General features: G+C 25.0%; 1 protein-coding gene across 1 annotated transcript; it reads right to left on the reverse strand.

The window, feature by feature from the left end:
- Positions 1-598: 598 nt before the first annotated feature.
- Positions 599-22,347, reverse strand: LOC145834379 (myb-binding protein 1A-like protein). The gene is made up of 22 exons (XM_082941796.1): positions 22,175-22,347; positions 19,943-20,143; positions 16,733-16,921; positions 16,341-16,536; positions 14,552-14,787; positions 14,236-14,408; positions 13,744-13,902; positions 11,543-11,661; positions 10,488-10,594; positions 9,984-10,176; positions 8,818-9,008; positions 8,385-8,507; positions 8,124-8,184; positions 7,769-7,896; positions 6,774-6,869; positions 5,753-5,961; positions 4,127-4,349; positions 3,814-3,978; positions 2,498-2,638; positions 2,217-2,383; positions 1,457-1,600; positions 599-756 (listed from the first exon to the last, which is right to left on the reverse strand). Coding segments are annotated over exons 1-22 (3,381 nt in total). The 5' UTR covers positions 22,334-22,347; the 3' UTR covers positions 599-755.
- Between the last annotated feature and the right edge of the window lie 510 nt (positions 22,348-22,857).

Raw genomic sequence — 22,857 nt, forward strand, 5'->3', positions numbered from 1 at the left:
AAACAAAAATTTCACCAGCAATTAGGCCAGAGTTTCCCAATCTTTTTTTCAAATGGTCCCCTTTAAAGAAATTAAAAAAGCTTAATGAGATTACTGAAGATAAAAACTACCATTAAAAACACATAAGTCCCTATTTTTTGCTATTCATCAACAACTATTCTAAGTTATGACCTCATAGCCACCTGAGGCTCCTTTACTGCTCTTGGCCCCCTGAGTATCCGTCATAGCCCCCAAGAGGGTTACTTTGGAAAACCTTGAACTAAACCTATAAGAGCACTTCTGCTTTTTTAAGAGATATGTCCAATTAAAATATTTTATAAAAGTTCTCGTCTGAGAAATTATTTTAAAAAGTGTTATCATAATTGGCTAATAACATATCCAACAATTATTAAGTGATGTATATATACATATTTTGCTCAGTAACTCTTCAATAACAATAAAAGTAACAACAGATTTTTTAGAATTTAAAGTTAAATTATTAAAAAAACTGAACTTTTGAAAAAAACAAACTATATGCAGAAGCGATAACATAATACTTGGTAAATACGAAAAAAGTAAAACAAATTAAGTATTCAAAAACAATTTTACAAGAAAAGAGATCAAAGTTTATTAGCGCACAAAAACAAAACAACACCAATAATATATTCCTAATTAATTAACTAAAAGTTTTTAATCTAATTTAACTAAAACTTTGTTAACATCTATTAACTAAGGTTATTAACTAAAACAATGATTCATTTTCTATTGTTCTTCCTCCTGAAAAAAAAAAAAACAATGTTTTAACAATTTTTATTTATTAAAACAGCTTGAATATCAAAATTAAGTTTTTCAGAATATGTTACTTAACTTTTAAATTAAAAACTCAGTTTACACACTAAAGTGTTAACTGTTATTAACTTCAATTAAGTATTAACTGTTTAAAAAAGTATAATAAATTTGGTAAGCAGCTCTAAAGACATCGAATATGTTTTTATGTATTAGAGTGCTTATAAATAGTGCAACCTTTTCAGTTTTCAGCTGTACTTTTTTTATCTAGGAAATACCACAAAAACAACTTGTGCAAAATTTTTGCTGATTTAAAAAAGTTCACAGATGGCATTTTTGATTTTATTAAAATTTACAAAAGCTGAAAAAAAATTACAATGTGTTTTAGTGACAATTACCTCACGTAAAACTATTTTCAGTTAAAAATTTTAAGGTCCAACTTTTTGAGTCTTATATTGTTTACATTGGGGGTATTCACAGATAAAAAATACCATCCATGAAAGTTTTTTAATTCAGCTCAAATTTTGCACAATTTGTTTTAGTGATATTTCTCAGATACAAATTTTTTTTTGGCTGAAAACTCGAAGGTCGCATTCTTATTACCACCCTAACATACTTATTTTTATAATTATTTATTCTGCAGCTAAAAACTGTCAAAATATTTTAAGTTATAAAAACAATTATAACTTACTATAAACTAGCTTTATTGCTGCTTTCTTCTTGTTCTGCTTGGAGCCTCTGTTTCTTTTCTTCAAACTTTCTTTTCTTTTCCTCCTTTTTTTGTTTTTTTTGCTTTTTTTCTTCCTTCTTTTGGTTTTTGTCAACTTTAGGGCGACTACAATTTTGTTAGAAATTAATTTAATTAAGTTTTGCATGATCAAAATATGTTTGTATTTGCAAAAATACCAATAACTATGCCAGCTTTAACGTATGTTATGCTATTTGTAAGCATTTAAGAAATACACATTTTTTATAGTATTTTGGATTCAGATTTTAAAGCTAATTTCTGGTTGTTAATCAAATATCTTTTCTAGTGCTAACAAAAATTTTTACAAAATACAATAAATTATATCAGGTTTTAATGAAAGATGAAATTTTGTCCTCATAAAGCTTTTATAAAGGTGTACTTAGTCGATTAAAATGAATACTAAATCTAAAACTTTACTCAATACATGTTACTTATGTATACAAAGCAATGACATCGCATGCAACAGCTTTAATTAATTAAAATAAACAATTTAAATACTGGAAACAATTGCATACATACATAGCACGTTGAAAATTGATATTATACTACTTTTCAGTGTTTAAGTTGATCAATAATGTGAATTAAACACGTTAAAAATAGTAGCTTTAGTCATTTTATTTTAACTTAAAGGTATTTTAAAACAAAAGTTTGTCTAAGATTAAGTTGTTGTTAGAAAAATTGAACATAATTATCTGATACGAACGTTTCACCCAGAGAGCTTAGAATATCCCAGGTAAGATTTGCTAGATTTTGTTTCCTTGCAACCTTTTCAACTTGCAAACTTTGTTTAAGAGCGCTAATCATTTGCTTTCCTGTAACTTCAGTGCTGGCATCAAGTTTTTTCACTGCCATAAGCGATAACCTCAACACCTTTATATAAATTAAGACTTTATGTTAATAATGTAATTAATTTTTATCACAGAATGGTTTCAGACTGCTTTACATATCAAAAAAGAAATATCTATTTTAAACTCAACTACTCACTTGGTGATAATAATTTTCTTTAACATCATCAGTGGTCATATTTACAACCGATGCCATTCTTTCAGTCACATGTTTTGCATTTATACTGCTTTCTGAAGTAGTGTAAGGCAGCAGCTTTTCAACCAACTCACAAGCTTGTTTCTAAAAACCATTACAGTTGATACTCAAAAATTTTTTTTAATTAACTAACTTATGTTTAAAATTCTTGTAACAACGGTAGTCGAAAACTTATAGAAACCAGGTGATATACATTTGTTTTAAAAAAAGTTGTTAATAAACTTATATCAAATTCAAAACTTAAGTTAATAAAGTCTAAGTAGCTCAAATAATAAGACATCTAAAACTATCTTATAAATTTTGATACATTGTTTAGTTTTTAGCAAATAAAAAACTAGCTTCCAAATAATCATAAACTTGGATTTATAAAAAAAAATTATTAGTAAAAACTTATTATTTTATGTTTTCATTAACAAGGATTTTATATAAAAAATACCCTACTAACAGTATAATTTATAAAACTAACTATTAGTAGGGTCACAAAAAGTTATTTGGAATAAATAAAAATAGTCGAGTTTCTACAATTAGCTTGTATTAAATGTTAAACTTCACTAAATAATTATTGTTTATTTAAAACATTTATAATCAACTTAAAGTAAAAGTTGAAAAAAGTTTAATTTAATTAGAAAAACACAATTTATTAACTAAACAATAACTTTTCAGTATTTTAAAAATTACTCTTTAGTTTCATATTAAAAATAAGTAATCAATACTAAACTTTATAACCAAAAAAATCATACTTTATCTACTTAATTCTATAATTTACATCTTCTAATAAAAATGTGTATTTATATAACAGGGTGGCCACTGTTTTTAAAAATTTCTTCTAGGCTTTCTAATTATATTCAAAGTTCTGAAAATACTAGTTTTCTTATACCTTTAAGTATAAAATTAAACTTAAGATGAATAAGAAAAGTTTTTATTTGTTAAAATCACCAAAAAGATACTGTATTGCTACTTTAAATATATTTTACTCTATGCATCTTTTACTCATTTTTTAAGTTTTTCAAAATCTATTTATAAGTAAATGTAGCAAATGTCTTAAATCCAAAACACTGATACAACATATATAGTATCAAATGACTACTTAAACTTAGTGATAGCTTTAAAATTTCTGTTCGGCTTTTAAGTAAAAACGGACTCGCCAGATGATTTATATATATTTTTTGACAAACAATATACAAGTTCTTTATTTAAATCAAGATCACATTCAATATTGAGATCAATTAAAATAAAGATGAATATAAACTTTTACTTACTTTTCTGAATACTATAGGAGAGTTAACTGCATACTCAAGCAAATCTTTTCCAATGATTGACAAGGCTAACTTTGGGCGGCTAGTCACAAGCTTAGTAAACAAAGAATAATTTACTTTACTGTCTCTCTCCATCATGAAACTTTTCAAACAGGATCCGTACATTTCCTAAAAATTAAAAAAAATACATTTGTAAACGCAAAAGGACTATTGAAAAAATATAAGTAGATAATACTATTTTTCAAACACTGTTTTGCAAAACTTTGTAAAAATAATTTATATCTTAATAGTTATAACCAATATATAGGCAAAAAACCTTCAATTTATCCAGATCACATTTTCCAAACTGACTATTGTCGGACTGTTGACTAATCAATACCTTAAGAATGAGACAGCAGCATTGAGACATAGTTGAGTTAACAACTTGTATTTGTGACGTCACTGACGAAGTCATGACAGTGTCTAGTAAGTCGTGCAATTCGCTAACAGCTTCATCATTTAGATTTCGTGAGAAATTTTTCATTTCCACAATTTTAGCTCTAAAGATATTTAATTCATATTAATTACTAACCAGAAGAAGTATTTTAAACATCATTATTAGTAAACTTTAAAATATAAATTTAATCACAGTATCTATGAAAAAAGTAGTCAAACTCAATAAAGGAATTAACTTAGTTTCATCATAGGATAACCATTTAAGACCTTGAGGGTTACAAAATTTTATTATACAAAATGACAGTTTTTTTTTCAGATATAATCAGTTTTGTCAAAATTTCCAATGCAAACTTATGGACCTCAATTCTTATATTGTTAATTATCTAGGAAAATTGAAAATTAACTAAAATATAGGATAACCATTTAAGACCTTGAGGGTTACAAAATTTTATTATACAAAATGACAGTTTTTTTTTCAGATATAATCAGTTTTGTCAAAATTTCCAATGCAAACTTATGGACCTCAATTCTTATATTGTTAATTATCTAGGAAAATTGAAAATTAACTAAAAAATTATTTTTTTCTACATATGCAAACTTTTCTAAAAATATTTCTTAAAATTTAAGTATTTAAAAAACTGAGAAATCGTATACTTTAGACAAAAAACAAAACTAAGTGCTTACCAAATATTTTTTCAAGATATGGACCCCTCTATATTGCCTAACTAATTTTACAATCTATAGCAGAGTTTCCCAATTTTTTTTTCAAAAGGCCCCTTTTGTAGAAATTCAAAAACCTATGGACCCCTCTAACAAAATTTCTCAAAATACTACCATTAAAACCGCCTAAGACCTTTTTTTTTTTGATTTTCATCATCAACCCCAGAATATCTAGCGTAAGTTCCAAATTATGGCCTTGTGACTCCCTCTTTTACGGCTTGTGGCCTCCTGAATTTCCAAAATTTTTTCCATGATACCGAGTATAACTTTCAAAACTACTATTAAAAGCGCCTAAAAACTTTTATATTTTGTTTTTTGCTTTTCATCACCAACTCTACAATATCTAGTATACGCTTCAAATTGTGACCTTTTGGTCCCCCTGCGGCCCCTTTACTGCTTATGGCCCCCTTAATTTCTGTAATGGCCCCAAGGGGGCTATTTAGCTCAGTATTGGAAACACTAATCTATAGAAACAAAGAAACTTTTCCAGTAATGAATGTTCAATGTCATGAAACATATAACATTTTCCATTACATAAAATAAAACACTAAAAAAAAATAATTAGGTTCAAAAGTGATAGAAAAAATGTTTAATTTTATTATGTGCTGTTTAACTAAAATTTTACTTAATAGTAACGAAATTATTGAAATACTTGAAACAACTTTCGTTTTTATTACATAACTTAATACTTTTATTCAATAAACTATTACTTTTAAGTGTGAAATTTATAATGTTTATAAACTTTTTTTTTCGTGACAGTTTAAATCAGTTAACAATTGTAACATACTTGAGGAGAATACCAGCTTTTTCGCTTAGACTAGTCTCTTCTGGAAACTTTTGACTTCTCTGCATCAACATTATTAAGACGGGGATAAAACTCAAAGAAAGATTAGAACTTTGTCTTGAAACAAAAATTTCAACAAGTTCCAATAATCTAGTTTTAAATGCAACTTCTTGCTCTTTCACCTCCTTCTGTTCTTTGACTTTTGATTTTGTCTAGACATTAGATTTTATTTTAACTCAGATAGATTTATATTTATTAGGATCAATGGATTAATTTTGTAACTGCTGTTCAAAAACTTAACTTATTTAGCTGACCTTTTTTTTTTAAAGCAAGTTCATAATTAAGTTAGATTATGTTAAAACACACAAAAAAGCGAAAAATTTAAACAGGTATAAACATTTAAAAATAAAAATATCTAAACAAAAAGAACCAGTTCGTTAATTTTAAATGCATTTGAATAAAGGTAGACACAAATACTTAATTTCTTAGTAGTAAGTTATTTTTTAATTAAAAAAAAAAGATAAATAATGCATAAAATTGACAGCTGAGACAAAAATATTCTACACGAACTAACAAAATGTTCACTGGTAGTACAAAATAATTTTATTTTTCATTCGACAAATGTTTTTATAATGCAATTTTGTTATATTGAGTTTTAAAAATCCAGAAAGAATTTATGGACAATAATCAAAAATTTAAATTGAGTAGATATTTAATAATTAAGTATATAATAAATTTAGTATATTTAAAAAGCTTTTTTTTCTATCAAGTGCTAGTTGCTAAGCCTTTCAAAATATTTATTTAGTATAAAAGTTTAGTTTTTTTTAATAAAAACTTTAAACATGGATAAATTTATTTACAAATTTTTTACTGAAGCTTATAGTAGTTATGCTAAAAAATATTTCAAAAAACGTATGAAACAACCTAAATCAATACATAAACGTTACACACAATTAAGAAGTTAAGTTATCAGAGTTAGTTAGTTTGTATAACAAAATTCGTACAAAAAATAATAACTAAAAACCTTAAGTTTGAAGACTTGTGCTAAAAGTTTATCATGTTTCATCATTTCCTCGTCATCAACATCACTATCAGCTTCATTCGATGTTTGTTGACCATCCTATGACGATAAAAATTTGATATTATATTCATAACAGTTGTTCATTAAAATAGACACAAAATCTACATAGTTAAATGTGAATAATGTATATCGCTAAGAATTTTAATATCAATAATTTTATTAACAGTAATAATTAAAAAAAGAATTGTATTGACAAATACTTTTTGTTAAAAAAATATGTCATTGTGTATGATAAAAAACTCGATTGTTAATAACGTGCATAAAAAAAATACACGGGATTACCATTAATTTCTTTAAATTTTTTCTAGGTTTTTTAAAGTAGAAGTTTTTTGTAAATTTTTAATATTAAATTAAAGGTAGAAAACTGTCTTAATTAGTAAAAAACATATGTAATGGTAATTTTTATCTGTTTTATAATTATAAAATTAAAATGATACAAAGATTTATTGTATATGATAGATTTCTCGTATCTAATAGAAACTTTGTTATTTTACATGTAAAGAATGTTTAAAACTCCAGGTTTTTTTGCCTAAATTATCCAAGGTTTTTTAGGATTCCAGGTTTTATGGCTACCCTGAAAAGATAATTTCATTGTAAATCCCTTATATTACGCATCTCATTTGACCTAGTTTAAACAAATGCTCTTTAATTTATGCTGGCTAATCTGAATAAAACTAATTATTTTTAAATCTTCATTTTACTTACTGCTGCGCATTAGCTTTTATCTTAAGTTATATCTTAATAATTTAAATACTACTGCAGAAACACAGTATAGCATGCATTGTTATCATAAAATTTTATCATTGCCGCTTGTCTAAACAACTTATTTTAGTTTATACATAAAACAGTACGAGTATATTTATATGTTTAGTTTAATTTGTGTTATGTTTAAAGGATTATAATAAATTAACCATTACACGACAAGATAGAAAACAAACCGAATCGGGACAGGCTGCATCGCCTAATGCATTTCTGACGTTTGTTCTCAACTCGTCAAGTTCAGCTTCATCTTCTTCGCTTTCAGACGAAGATTCATCTGATGATTCATCTTCTTCATCACCATTTTCTATTTTTATTTCAAAACTGATTAAATATTTTAAATAACAATTGCGTTGTTAATTAGTGTTGACTATTGTTTGCTTATATGCACTCAAATATTGTAACTATAATTAAAAATGAAAGCATGTAAAATAATAACACTATATACACAAATTTGTATAAAATTCTGACAAAATACTTTAACGCTAACAATAAATAACAAATGTCAATAAATGACAAAAGTAATTTATTTACCTTGGTCGAAATTTTCTTCATCCGATTCTTCTTCGCTGTCGTCATTTTCTCCGATTAGAGCCTTTTCAAATTATATTGTTAATAGTTAATGAAAAATACTAAATTTGTCTCCAAAAAACCTCTAAATTAAAACTATATAATTTTATTCTAACAAAATATTCAACCAAAAAACTAAATATAACTTTATATAAGTATTATAAAACATAAGACAAATCAACTTACAAACTCAGGCTTAGTTTTTTTTATTTATTTATTACTTACATCAATAAGCACTTGAACAGCATCCTCAGTTAGGTATCCCATAACTAACTTGAACACAGTTCCAACTATTGGTTTGCTCTTTAAGTTATTTGATAGCATTCCAATCAAAACATCAACTATGACCTGCAATTTAAACGTAAAATCTCTCACTAAAATTAGAACTTTGTTATATGTAAAGCTTGCTTGATTATCTATTTATCAGCAAATAGTTTTTACTACGCAGCTTTTAATCTTTAGATCTTAAATCGTCTAATATAATTATTTGCAATTTAGTACTATTTATCAAGACCTTTGTTTCGTTAACAAATAATGTGTAATAAATACAGGCTGAACTTTTTTTTGTATATTTTTGAGAGTTTTTAATTAAATACTTTTTATATTACCACTAAAGTAGTCAATATAAGTAAGTAAGCAAAACGATTAAATAACTCACGTCACTCCATTTTAAATGATTTTCATCTTCTTCATCTTGTTCTTCAAACTCACTCTTGATAATAAGTGTAACATCATCGTAGCTAGTTTTATCAAAGTCACCTTCAGTCAACAATTCAGTTGCGAAATGCAATAATAAAAGCTGACATGCTTTAGCTTTTTTCCGTTTTTCTTCATCTAAATCACAGGGTTCTATAAAGTGAAAATATTAAAATTATAACTCTCTACAACTGTTTAACTCTAAAATAATAATAGCATGTATAACTATATTCCAGAGGATTTTAGTTTACACACTTAAGGACGAAGAGAAGTTAAGCCTTTCTAACAAAAATTAGAAATGTATATTACATGAAAGCTTAAAGAAAGGGTCAGATAACTATATCTTATTTTGATTTTTGAATCGACATCTTTTGAAAATAAAATATTAAATTATTCTTAAATGCTTTTAATTTATTGCATATCTCATCAATAAAATCTTAGTTGAACTTTTGTATTTAAGGCTCAAAGCACCAAAAAAATTTAACTTAAAAATATTAATTCAAACTAAACTAATAATAAAAACATAGTATCTAAAATAAATCTAAAGAACCTGAGGGCGTTGTAACCATGAAAGATAAATTACAGGCTTGCCAAAGGTTTCTTGTAAATTTTTTCCAGGTTTTTATATATCAAGTTTTTTGGACCATTTTTAGTATGAAATTGAACTTACTTTTAAAAATTTGAGTTGAATAGTATAAAAACATTGAAAAGATACTGTAAAACTAGTTTAAATGTGTTTTTAAATAAAAAACTTTTATGATACGATTTTTTATGCTAGATTTTTTATAATCAATAGAAATTTTGCTACTTTACATGTAAAAAAAGTTTAAAATTATAGGTTTTTTTGGTGATTTTTGTTTAATTTCAAGTTTTTTTTTCTTCATAATTTCTTAAATTCTAGTTTTTTGTCTAAACAGTCAGATTTCAGTTTTTTTCAAGGTTCCAGGTTTTTTGGCAACCCTGAACTTAGAACTTACTTTTTTTGTTTCACTAAATACTGCACCCGTAAACAAAATAAGCAGATAAATACAAATTCAAGTTTCGTTTTACATATGACATAAATTTTTTTTTTTAAGAATAACAGCTTTTTTAACTTTCTTAAATTAAGATTACACGAACAAAACTAACTTTCTAAAATACCCTTTTGGATTTTTTGTACATTAGCAAAGATAAAATTCCATTTGTTTACATCAAAGTTCTGAGCTCTCATTATTGCACCTTTTTTGATCTTAGAGTTGACAAACTGGCAAATTTGATAAAGCCAGAATTTTCCTGTTGTCATAACACCTGGCTGCTTAAGCATTTGGGTACTATCAAAATCCTAAAAAAGTTGTAAAAAACAGTTTATATATAAAAGACATATGCTTTAAAAAACTAATTTAATTTTTTATTCAGTCTTTTACTTTATAATTGTTATTAGCAAAATTTTACTACTTAATGTTATGCTATGAAAATTTTTGTGAAGCCTAAATTTTATCTCTAGGAACAAGTATCCAAAATTAAATTGTCAAAAAAAAAACAGTAAAACTTAAGGTTTTTTTAAACATTACACCAAATACTTAAAATCTTCTGAAGATAAAGGCGTTTTAATTATGCAATGGTTTGAAATAACTGGGAAGCATGAAAACTTACTTGGTTATTACTTGCACACATACTTGGCATGGAAATCATAGTAGAAAGCAACTTGTGAAAAGTTTCTTTCAAAGCATTTATTGTTGAATCAGCCAAGTCTTGTATATCTAGTAAAATTAAAAACGTATAAAACAGATGAAACTAGATTATAGAAATATTTATTTCATACAATACATTTAAGATAAAAAGTCACTGCAATTTTATTTGATATGTAGTTCATTAGATATCTTACTAAAATAAGTGAAGCAAATTAAGGGCATAGGGGGGGGGGTCCACCTTGATTTTTACAAGTTGATCTTTTTTTATAAAGTTTTATCTGAGCTATCAGACATTTTTAACCGCTTGAAAAAATTCAAAGTATTTTTTTATGTATGAGTGATCAAAGTCGGTGACCGCAATAGGTTCCTAATGGAAGGCGCAAACTAAAAACGCGAAAATAGACCATTTCACTAAAGATCTATCTCCTCTTTCATTTTTTAAGCTATCTTTTTCAAATTTTCACAGAAAGTGTATTATTAAATTTTAAAAAGATTGAATGCAGGATTTTTTTTAATTTTTAAAAACAAAATTTTTATTAAAAAAAAACCACCTATTTTCTTTGTTTTTTTATCTAAAACTTTTATTTTTTAAAATTCCAACATTCAAAGTCTTTTAAACTATTTTAAACTAGTTTCCTAAAAGTTTGAGGTCTCTAGCTCAAAAAATGAAGGAAAACATAGATTTTTAGTGATTTTTTAAATTTCCGAGAAAATTGACCTCAAAAAATTTGCTGTCTATACGTTTGTATCGGAAACTTTTTATAAAAATTACAATATCTCAAAAGTTAAATAAGATTTTTTAATTCTATATAAACTGGCTTGTAGTTTGCACTCCAAGCTTTCACATAAGATCCAATGTTATTTTTAGTAAAAAAAACTGTTGGACCCTCCCTCCCCTATGCTCTTAAAAGTCTAAAATAAATTTCAACATAGTGGAACTCAACAAAAACGTTTACTAATTAGAAATAATAATAACAATATTTACAACAAGATTAGAAAATAGAAATTAAGACAAACTTTCATCTGCTTTAAAAAGAGCGTGTAAAGAAATAAATTTTACAACATCTGTAATCCATTCTTCAGTTCTTGGCAATGATGCATTTCGTAGTAAATCAGATAACCTTCTTAGCGACCACCTTTAAAAAACAATATAGCGGTCAGTTGAACATTGAAAATAATACTAAACAATAATTGCTTGAAAAAAGAAGTGAGTAATATTTTTTCAAAAACAGTAAATCTTAAAGCAGACTAAGGCTCGTGTCGTATTTTTTTAGTAAGAAAACAACTTGAGCAAGACAAAAACTTATACTTAAGTTTGTTATAAGAAAAAAAAAAATCCTTTTATTTTATTTGTGACTAGTTGCATTGGTGCTATGCGAACTTAGTTGATACTTCATTTATTTTTTTCTTTTCAAGATACTTTTTAGTATAATTTTCAAAGCTACGGCATTGTGCAAAAGAATTTTTTTTAGTAAACTTAGCACCTTACCGATTACAGTGTGCTAAACCTTGCCTCAAAAAAATGAAAACTAGCGAATTTTATTGGATTATACTTTACTTTAAACTAAATAGTTTGAGTTGGGTTGATCACGCCAATTCGATCATCAGACAACAAGCCTTCGGTAGACTGAGACCGGTTATGTCCTTATTAGGACTTATCAGTCAGTCACAACGAAAAACTTGCAGTCATCAATTTACAAAAGGTTTATCATGTGGCAATCTTCAAACGACATGATAAACGAAATAAGGACAAAAACGGTCTCAGTCGACCGGAAGGCTTATGGTCTGATAATCGAATTGGCGTGATCAACCCTATTGCTAAACTTGAGCTTGTCACACGGCATTCGAAAGTCCGGGCTTCTACCCTGCAGACTTTCGCCCACATTTTTATCGATAATAACTAAATAAATTTTTTTTACTTAAACTGACTTAATTTTTGTAAAATATAATTAGTTTTTTTATGTTTTCAATTAAAATATATTAAGGCCATAGGGGGGTGCTTACACTTTTTTTTTACAAAAATTAAATTTGGCATTTATTTGAAAGCTTTAAGTACAAACTACAAGCCAGTTTTTGTAGAATTCAAAAATATCATTTAACTTTTGAGATATTTTTCTTTTTGTAAAAAGTTTCTGATACAAATGTACGGGGTGCACGACTATTCAAATTCGGACAATTCAAATTCCGACAATTCAAATTCTTATAAAAAAATTGAAAGGGCCACAACTAAAAAAGTAATGTATATTTGTCAAATATAAAAAATATATATGTAGGTCCTATTAATATCTTCAAGCCATTTTTTTCTTTTTGCAAAACATTGAATATTTTTTGATATATGGCCTAAGTAAAGTAAAAAACATAGTTATTTTTAGTAGTTTTAAAATATCTTAAAAAGTATTTAAGATTTTGCAAACAATATAAAGTGGCTTGAAGATATTAACAAGGTCTACATAAGCATTTTTTATTTTTCTCAAATTTCAATTATTTTTTGAGATATAGTCTTCTAATTATTTTTTTAAGAATTTGAGTTGTCGGAATTTGAATTGTCCGAATTTGAATTGTCATGTAACCAAATGTACGGAACGCAAATTTTTTGGAGCCAATTTTCTCGGAAATTTTAAAATTCACTAAAAATATATCTCCTCCTTCATTTTTCAAGCAATCTTCTTCAAACTTTCAAGAAATGTTTTTTATATTAAAGAAAAAAACTTTATTTAAGAATTTTGATAATTTGAAAAAATAAAAATCTTATCCCAAAAGTTAAAAAAAAAACTTTAAAAAAAAAAAAATTTTTTTACAAAAATTTTTTTCAAGTCAAAAGTAACGTTTTTTGTTATTTTAAAAAGATTAAACTGTGAAAGTTTGAAGAAGAATGCTTGATAAATGAAGGAGAAGATAGATTTGGAACAAAAAAGTCTTGTTTCGCTGTTTTAGTTTTCCCTTCCCATAGGGAACCTATTATGCAGTCTGACTTTGACTGGTCATATCTCAAAAAATAGTTTGAAATTTTTAAAACGATAAAAACCATATTGAAGCTTAGAAAAAAATCTATAAAATAAGATCAACTTGTTAAAAACATGGCTTTAAGTCAAGTATTGCTACTAACACAAGATAACATGTTTAATTATATTTGATGTTGATTATAGGAATTTTAAGAAATGGAAAATATATTAAATGTTAAAATATATTATAAATATATACAGTTATGTTCAACTTACAATTGAGCCGTTTGTATATTGACTGATTTCTTCAAAACAACATTTTTTGTCTTTCCAGTTTCAAAGAGATGCTTTAACCAACCAATATAGCTTAATAAAGCTTCTTTTTTGAAACTTGCTGTGATTGGCAAAATCAAAGAATGATTAAATCCGTTTGGCCTGTAATTTTTTGTTTAGAACATTTTATTTCAGTTTGTTTAAAACTGTATTTAATTTTAAGTTTTAATAAATAGTTCACTAAACTTTAGTTAAAACTAATTTTTACATTTAAACCTTGCCAAATGTATTATACTGAAACAGTAAGTAAAAAGTAAGTAAAATGTCTTGGTAATTTTCCAAAATAAGTTCAATGTTAATTTCAAAACTTTTAAGCTAACGCAGAGGTGCTAGCAATACTTTTAAAACATTAATTTTAGCTAAAATAAAAAGTAAGAATAGTGATTATTAAATTAAAAACTGTTAGTTACACAAAATACTAATTTCTAAAATAACCCGCTATTGGTGACATGAAGAAATAGTTTCCATTGTATACTACTGTCTATTTTAGATAAAACTGCCTTGAGATCATTTATCATACCTTTTCTACAGTATTTATTTAAAGCATTTTTATCAGAAACTGCCCACTGAATACATTTTAACAAATCTTCTGACCAAATATGCTCTACCTGAAAAAAAACTTTAAGTATACTGGCGACCGTTATTTCGTTTTTATAAAAACTTATTAATTTTACTACTTTATTATTTCAAATTAGTTAATATTATTAGTTCGGTAAGAATTAAATATGTTTATGTGATTAAACGTGCTAACATCATTCACTTCAGCAAAGTGCAAAGAGTGTAAAGCAAGTTTAATTGCAAGATACTTTCTTTCCGCTGATGATTTGACAAGTTCAGGTGTAAGGGCTTTTTGCCACAAGCTACTTAACTGAAGTTCAGGATCTTTTGCTATAATTTCAATCAATTCAAGAGCGAAAGGACTTATGTTTGGATGATTGTCTGTTGTTTCTGCTATTATTTTACCAAGATGCTTGAAACAGTGCAATCCTATAAAATATTTTTGTTTAAAAGTAAAGCTAAAAATAAAACATTCATTTTTATTTTTTAAAATTAATTAAACTAAATAAATTAATTGCTAACAAGTGTGGAACTACTTATAGTTATACTATATTGAGTCACTCAACCACGAATAAAACTCATAAACAAAATAACTATTGTACACTATATTTGATGTATATTTTTTTAAACTTTAAAATACTTTTACACGAAAAACATCTCATAACCTAATTTCAAAAACTTTATTATTAAGCTTATAAACAAAAATTATAGCTAATATCTGACATTCAATACTACGCAGTCTAAAAAACATATGACAAAAACACCCATTACGTAGTTTTATGATAAATTATATAAATGTTTTTTTATTTAATTTACACGCTAAAAAAACAAAGGGATACACGTGTCAAGGTCATAGGGAGGTCCAACACTTTTTTAGGAAAATTATTAGAAGCCCCTATTTTAAATCTAAAAGTAAGTAAAAATTCCAGATATAACCATTTATATAAAAAGTTCAAATTACAAAAGTATGGTAAAGTAAAATAATTTTGCGGATTTTTTAGGAATTTCTGACACTTTATTTTGTCATTTAACTTCAAATACTCAGGAAGTGTTCTTTGCATTCAAGGAAAAGTTGTAATAAAAATTTTAAAAAACTAAAAACTAAGCATTTTTTGACCAAAAGTTAAAAGTTAGTCAGTTTTTTAATACTTTAACTCAGAATTTAAAAACTTCTTTCTATACAATTGTTTATTATCAAGTTAAAATAAGACTAAGAAAACTTTAAACAATTGCTTAAAAACTGTAAAAGATAAGTTTTATAAAACCTTTTTGCCTTTTAGTTTGGTCTTTCTACTAAAAAAAACTTAATGAGTTCAAAACTTGAACCTTTACATATCGAAAACTTATTAAGTTTATAAATGTGTAAAAAGCAACTACTAGCTTGAAAAAATATGTTTAAAATAAGATCAGCATAAAAAAACGTTCGATACCTTATCCTAAAACTTAAAAAATCAAAACTCTTATAATCAATTTAAAAATGAATTAATACGAAAATAACAAAAACACTAGTAAAAACATCAAAACATAAGCATAAAATCAAGTCCTTTTTATACTGAGGTTTAGTTGAATTAAATCCTTCAAAATACTACGTAACTAAATTTTTAGTTTAAATGGTGCTTACTTATTTGTTATTGTATATTTGAAAGTTTTTGGTATGTTTACATATATTACTACATGGTCAAAAATATATTCATATGTATATACCTCAATCTAAATCTACTTTTAAGCTTTTCTTCGATGTTTTTGCAAATGCACCAAATAATCTAGTTATTTTATGATTGCTAAATTGGTAATACATAATTAAGTAGCATAAGTATTTTAAATCATTTTTTCTTAATTTTGTTGATGCAAATAAAAATAGGTAACTGGTGAATAAGCTTTAGTACAATATATTTATATCTATACATAATAAATTAATCATTTTTCAAGCATAAACAATTTTAAGCATATATTAATTATCAACAAGAAAAGCAACTACAAACCAATTAGTCCACTCGTTTTACTTTTAGGAATCCATTTTTTCTGTTGCATAAATTTTCGATCACAAACGTTAGGAAAACATTTGTGGACACAATTGAGCAAAACAACATGGTTAGCTGTAGCATCAGACCATCCTTTATTAAACAAAGGCTGAAGTGATGGCCAAACACTTTGCTTAAACATTCCTACATTGTTATCCTAAAATGTTTTACTAATAATACTGCGAACACATAATTTGTATGACTTTTTTCAATTGTTTTATCAAATTAAAATACTTTTTAAGATGTGATTGTTTATAGAAATTAACTTTTATGAAAGTTATAAAAAATTATTAAATAATAATAATAATGTATGTGTAATGCTTACTAAATTACTACTCAAGTAAATGACTTACTTCTTTAACTTTGGCAGTAATGTTAGAAATACACTCATAACAAAAGCTTCGAAGATAACATTTTTCTTCACTTAGTTTAATTAGTCTTATTATCACGTCTTCACAAACTTTATCATCTTTCAGAACACGGTCAGCATCAACTAGTGCTTTTAAACACAAAGTTTGACCTATTAGCTTGTCTTTGACGTCCTTTAAAAATTACTGATAAATATTTAAATAAAATATAATCATTAAAATTAAACTACAGCAAGCGTTATGCATTGCTCTTTTTAAAAATTAAAAAAAATGCTGTTGAGAATATAATAATTAGAACACTGTTTTTTAATTCCTGAATACTAACTTAAATTGATTTATATACAAAAAACATTGTCCGAAGTTGTTTTTTCTTAAGGTCATAAGATTGTTTTATAATTTTTTAGTGCTATTTTTCACGTCATTAACTAATCTAACAGTAACTTTTACTACTTATTAGATTCTTTGGTTACTTTTGAGATATAACAGACATAAGTTGAAGAGTTTTATAGGCCTTATTGAAGGCGCAAACTAAAAAAATTAAAAAACATCATTTAAAAAAAATCTATCTCATTAAGATTTTAAGAAAAATAGATTTCAAACTTTCTCAGCTTAGCATTTCAAAATAGTAAAAATCTGGGTAGGTATCAAATATGCACAAATGGCCTATTTTGCACGAGTTTATTTTTTCTTACTTTTTTTATTTTCTATTATTAATTATTAGCTTTATTACCGTTGTCCCCAACCTTTAACGTAGGTCGGTATTTTTTTTTCTTCTTATTGTTTTTTATTAATTTATTTTCCTTTTTTTTCTTTTTTTTAACCATCTTTAATAACCCTAACCCTTACCCTAGTTTTTGTTTTGTTTTTATTTTTTATTACTATCACTGTTACCCTTAATTATAACCCTTGGTTGATATTTTTTATTATTTTACTTTAGTTTTACACTTTCGAAAAAGTGTCTTTGTGCAAAAGTATCTTCTGGCATGTTAAATATTTATCTTTAAAAATAAAGATAATATTTTTCTGTTCATTAGGTTTTTATTTTTAATTTTGACCCTACAGATTTTTTTAAATATTCCTAGAAAAACTTACTTAATATTCAAGGTCTTTAGCAAAAAAAAGTTTGAAGATTTTAAGTGAGTTTTTTATGAATGATAAAGTTAAAGATGACAAAAGTGCAGTCTGAAGGTTTATATTAACAGAAAATTTTTACGAACATAATATATCTAAAAAGTTAATTTAAATTACTTTAGACCTAAAAAAAACTGATTCAGCTTTTATTCAATAGCCAATCTAATATTTTCAAAATAAATTCTGAATCCTTCTCTGCCTTAATAACAATTATAACATTTTCAAATACTACAGTAGCTTATATTATAATCAACTGTAATATTTTAAAGTATTTTATTTTCTCTAAATAGCTTTTATTTTATTGCTTCTATGTTAACCAAATGAATGCCTGTATAAGAAACATATTGGTAATCACACTTCTAACTTCAGGGTTGCTAAATTTTTTTGAATTTTTTTCTGTGTGTGCTAAATTTCTTCATGACTTTTTTAAACACAAGTTTTTATGTTCATTTTTAGTATAAAATTAAATTTGAGGTAAAAACTGTCTTAAAAGGTATAAAAACATTGAAAAGATACAGTAAAACTATTTTAATTTTATTTATCAATAACAATATTTTTTAATAATATTTTTTATATGATAAACTTTTTGTATCTATTAAAAATTCATTACTTTACATGAAAAAATTCTTTAAATTTCCAGGTTTTAAGAGATTTTTATTCAAAGTTTTAGGCTTTTCCATTTTACTAACTTCTCAAATTCCAGGTTTTTTGGCAATCCTGTGAATAAAAACACCTTAAACAGTTATATTTTTATTTTTATTTAAGTCTGAAATTTCAACTTCAAGTATTATTTAGCATAAAACATAAATGAAGCCTTAGATGACTTTTTTCATTTGATGCTGAAAACTTAAACCCCTCCACCACTAGCAACTAACTTCACTAAGCTAACACATTTTTTTAACAACTATTTTATTAATTTTATAAATTAAAACACATATTTTTGATAATTATTAAACTGCTCGCTACCTATAAGACTTGACTACTTTTTTGATATAACTACCATTAGTTTAATATGTTTAAAACTAGTTATTAATTTATACCTACCTATCAATGCTTTAGATTATTAGTTTTGTACCTGAAAACGTGCTTTTAGCAGTGAAATATTGTTATACTCAATTAATGTTATCTAAACATTACCATTATTTTAGATGTTTAATAATTCTTCTAAAATATGTTTACCTATTTACATCCATAAAATAGAAATCTCACATTACAGAAAATTTATCATCAACTTTATTTAATGCAAAACTTGGATAGTATTTAAATATTTAACAACTATAAACTTACAGTTATTCTAAAAAGAATTGATGTTTTATAATAGATGTTTTATAATATGTAGTTTTTTAGAGATTTTAAGTATTTAATATGTAATTTAAAAACTATTTGAATATATGTTTGCGCAAAAAACTTACATAAATAATAATGACTATGTTATATATAATATCAGGGTTGCCAAAAGTTATTTGAATTTTTTTATGGGTTTTCTAAACTTCTCCTAGGTTTTTAAAAGTACATGTTTTTTTCCCCATTTTTAGTATAAAAATAGATTAAAATTAAAAACATTTCCTAAATAGTATAAAAATATTGAAAGATTATTGTAATGCTACTTATAATGTGTTTTATAATAAATGAAATTCTAAAATAAATAAAAAATGTATATGATTGATTTTTTGTACCAAATGAAAATTTTATCATTTTACATGTATAAATTTTTGATATTCTAGTGTTTTTTATTGATTTTTGTTCATAATTCCAAGTTTTTTGGCAACCCGGTAAAAACTAAAATTATTATCTTCAAATTACAAAAATAAAAAAACTTGAATTGAGAAAAATTAAGACAAATGTTTAAGAAATATAACTGTTGGTCATAAATATATGACAAAATAGTTTGTCTATCTGAAGATAAACTTTAAAAAGCATATTATACTTCATCATTCATTATCACAAAAATTTGAAGTGTACATGTTTAGTTTCTTTATTATTTAAAAATCAACAAATAATTTAGACTGTATACTTGTTTAAACTCTTATCTATATATAGATATATTTCAATACTGTAACTTACATGTTTCTTCTGGACTTTTAGTTTGTCATCCATAAAAGTAAATACTAATTGTGTTGAAACCATTGGAAAACTTTTTAAAAGTAAAACAAGTGTAGTTGTAAATCCCATTCTAACACCATCTTTTGGAGATTCTAACCCTGTAACCATTCTTTTGATGCAATAACTTAGATCCTCGTGGACTTCATTTTCATTTTCGTTTGTCTATTAAGTTTTACAAAAAGTTGGTAAAATCATAATGAATTTTAAAATAATATGGTAACAAGCACTATCATTAAAATTAAAAATAAGAGATTTAAAATGTTATACTCAAAGTAGGAGTACAACTATTATGATGATGGGTCACCTTTGCCAGATTAAACTTTAATAACTTTAGCTAGAACTATACTAAAGTTGTAATAAAATTTAAATACACCTAATTAAATTTTAAACAAGTAATAAAAGGTTTGACTAAAACTATATTTTAAATATAATGGCGCCATAAAAAAGTCACTCTCATTCATTGTTGACACCTACCCTGTTATTATTTATTTTACATATGTACAATTAAACTGTAGAAAAAAAAAAACACATTTAAACTTAAAATTCCAAACATAAGACTAAATATCTAAAATATAATGTATGAACTAGTGATCTACGGGATCCACAAAAAATGGATTTAGCTGAAACCAACTTCCAATCTATTTTTATAATTATTATCCGCCCAAATCTGTATAGTATTGAAAAAAAGCAACATCAGACCAGATCCAGATAGTGGATGAAGTAGATCACTTATATAAAACATTTAAATTTAAATATTTTTCAACATTAATACCAATGCAATTAAATTGATTGAAAACAAATATTATTTATGAATCTAAAAAACTAAAGACAACATGTTGTAAGAGTGTTTTGGATAAAAACCGGTTTGTTGGTCTTTTAGATTTCAAAAAAAGATTATAAATAAAATTATTTTAGTTTATAAGATTCTGCTATTCTAAATCTAATTATATTGTACATAAAAAAGACAATAACATATTCAACAAGATAACTTAATTTTTACACTATTTATAATACAGTGTTTAGTTTTACTACTTGAAATGTTTTCTTTGAAAACTGTTTGCAAAAACTTAAAAAATAAGTTTACTAAATAAAATAGTAAATTTTCTTTCATCTAAAACATTTGACTAAAAAAATAAAAAGCATTATATGCTTGATTGAAAAAGATATAAATCAAAACCTATGTTTTATTTATCCTTTCAGGCTTTTAAAGCAAATACTAATGACCAGTTAGACAAAACAAGTTTGAAAAGATACAAAAATAAAGTTTTTTTTCATACAATTACTAACTTTAATCTTTAAGTCACCTTGATAAAGTATTTTCAGAATTGTACTTATTTAAATTATAAGAAGTATTAATTATTCGTTGTTTCAAAAAAGAACAATATAATGTATTCAAAAAACATTGTTCAAACACTATCCAGTAGAAAAAAGAAGTTTAAAAAATTGTGACTTTGAATATATTTTTTATATAACTGGATTTGAGAATAAAACTATAAATATTTGATAAAATGTGTTATATTTTTCAAAGTATTCTTAATCTAACTTTTTTAAAAACAGTATACAAAAAAAGTTTTTAATATCTAAAAAATATATATATTTCAGATGTTTTTATAAGCTTCAAAAATACATTTGTAGTAAGTTTCAAAAGAAAATACTTTAAATCAATGACTTAAATAGGCTTCTATGATATTAGAATAAATCAACAAGGTCAGAATCAAAACTATGTATTGTCAAAATCAATAGGTAATATACCAATTAAAAATACTTGTGAATTCTTAAAAATTATAACACATAAAAGTTTTTATTTTGATATCTTATCTTCTTAAAATTTTCAGTTTACTTTTCACTAATTATTTTTAATTTATACTTTATAGTAAAGAATTCTGTAAATATAGAGCAAAGGAGTAATGTTTGAATTTTAATTAAAATTTTCAAGAAAATAGACAAGTTTTAAAATGCACTGAATTTAATTGTAGACAAAACTGTCCAAATTTAAAAATTTAAATGATCTTTTTATTTAGTTGATACTTTAAGTTTTCATATAAATATAAATTTTAAAATTTATGAATTTCATACATACTATGCAAATACTTATAAATATATATTTATAAGTAACTCTTACTTAATGATTAAGAATTTAATAAAATACTGTCCGTACTTGAACACATTTATTATTATTAAAGAACTGTCTACCTGCTGTTTTTTCCATAAATACGAACATACATCATTAGCAGCAGAATTTCTTTTTTTCTTATTTTTCAATTTTAAGCTATCGATCATTTTGAGAAAGCTTTTAGGAGTTTCTAAATCACTTTGATCAGCAAGGCCATTTTCACCGTTTTTAACAACCATTATTTTAGTTAACTTAACTGATCTGTAAAAAACATGTTGTCTTAAGTACTTAGAAAAACTCTATATAATATCACGTTTGCTTCTCTTTATAGCAAAAAATAGACTGAGTGACTTATAACTAGTCTGTGTCACCCTGAGCTTTAAAAAATAAAATAAATAAAAAATTCTGGATTAAATCACTTTTTCTGTATGCTTCCTTAGACATACATAAATTCTAATTTTTTAAAGCAGGAGTAAAAAAGTATGTTTAGTTTGCGCCTCCCATAAGGAACTTATTGTAGTCTCCAACTTCAACCAGCTATATCTCAAAAAATATTTTGAGTTTTAAAAATCTGTATAAGCAACTTGTAGCTTAATTAAAACTCATAAAAATAAGTTTAAATTCTGAAAAAGATGATAACTCCCCTATGCCCTTAATTACTAAATTTACACTCAACTTAAGAACATTAAAAGAATATTATAAATTTAACAAAAATAAAGGTTAAAGTTAACTTAAAAATCTTAAATTATTTAAATGGCATTAT

This window comes from Thalia democratica, chromosome 4 (genome assembly GCF_965202585.1).
Source record: "Thalia democratica chromosome 4, ktThaDemo2.hap1.1, whole genome shotgun sequence".
In the NCBI taxonomy this organism is placed as follows: domain Eukaryota; kingdom Metazoa; phylum Chordata; class Thaliacea; order Salpida; family Salpidae; genus Thalia; species Thalia democratica.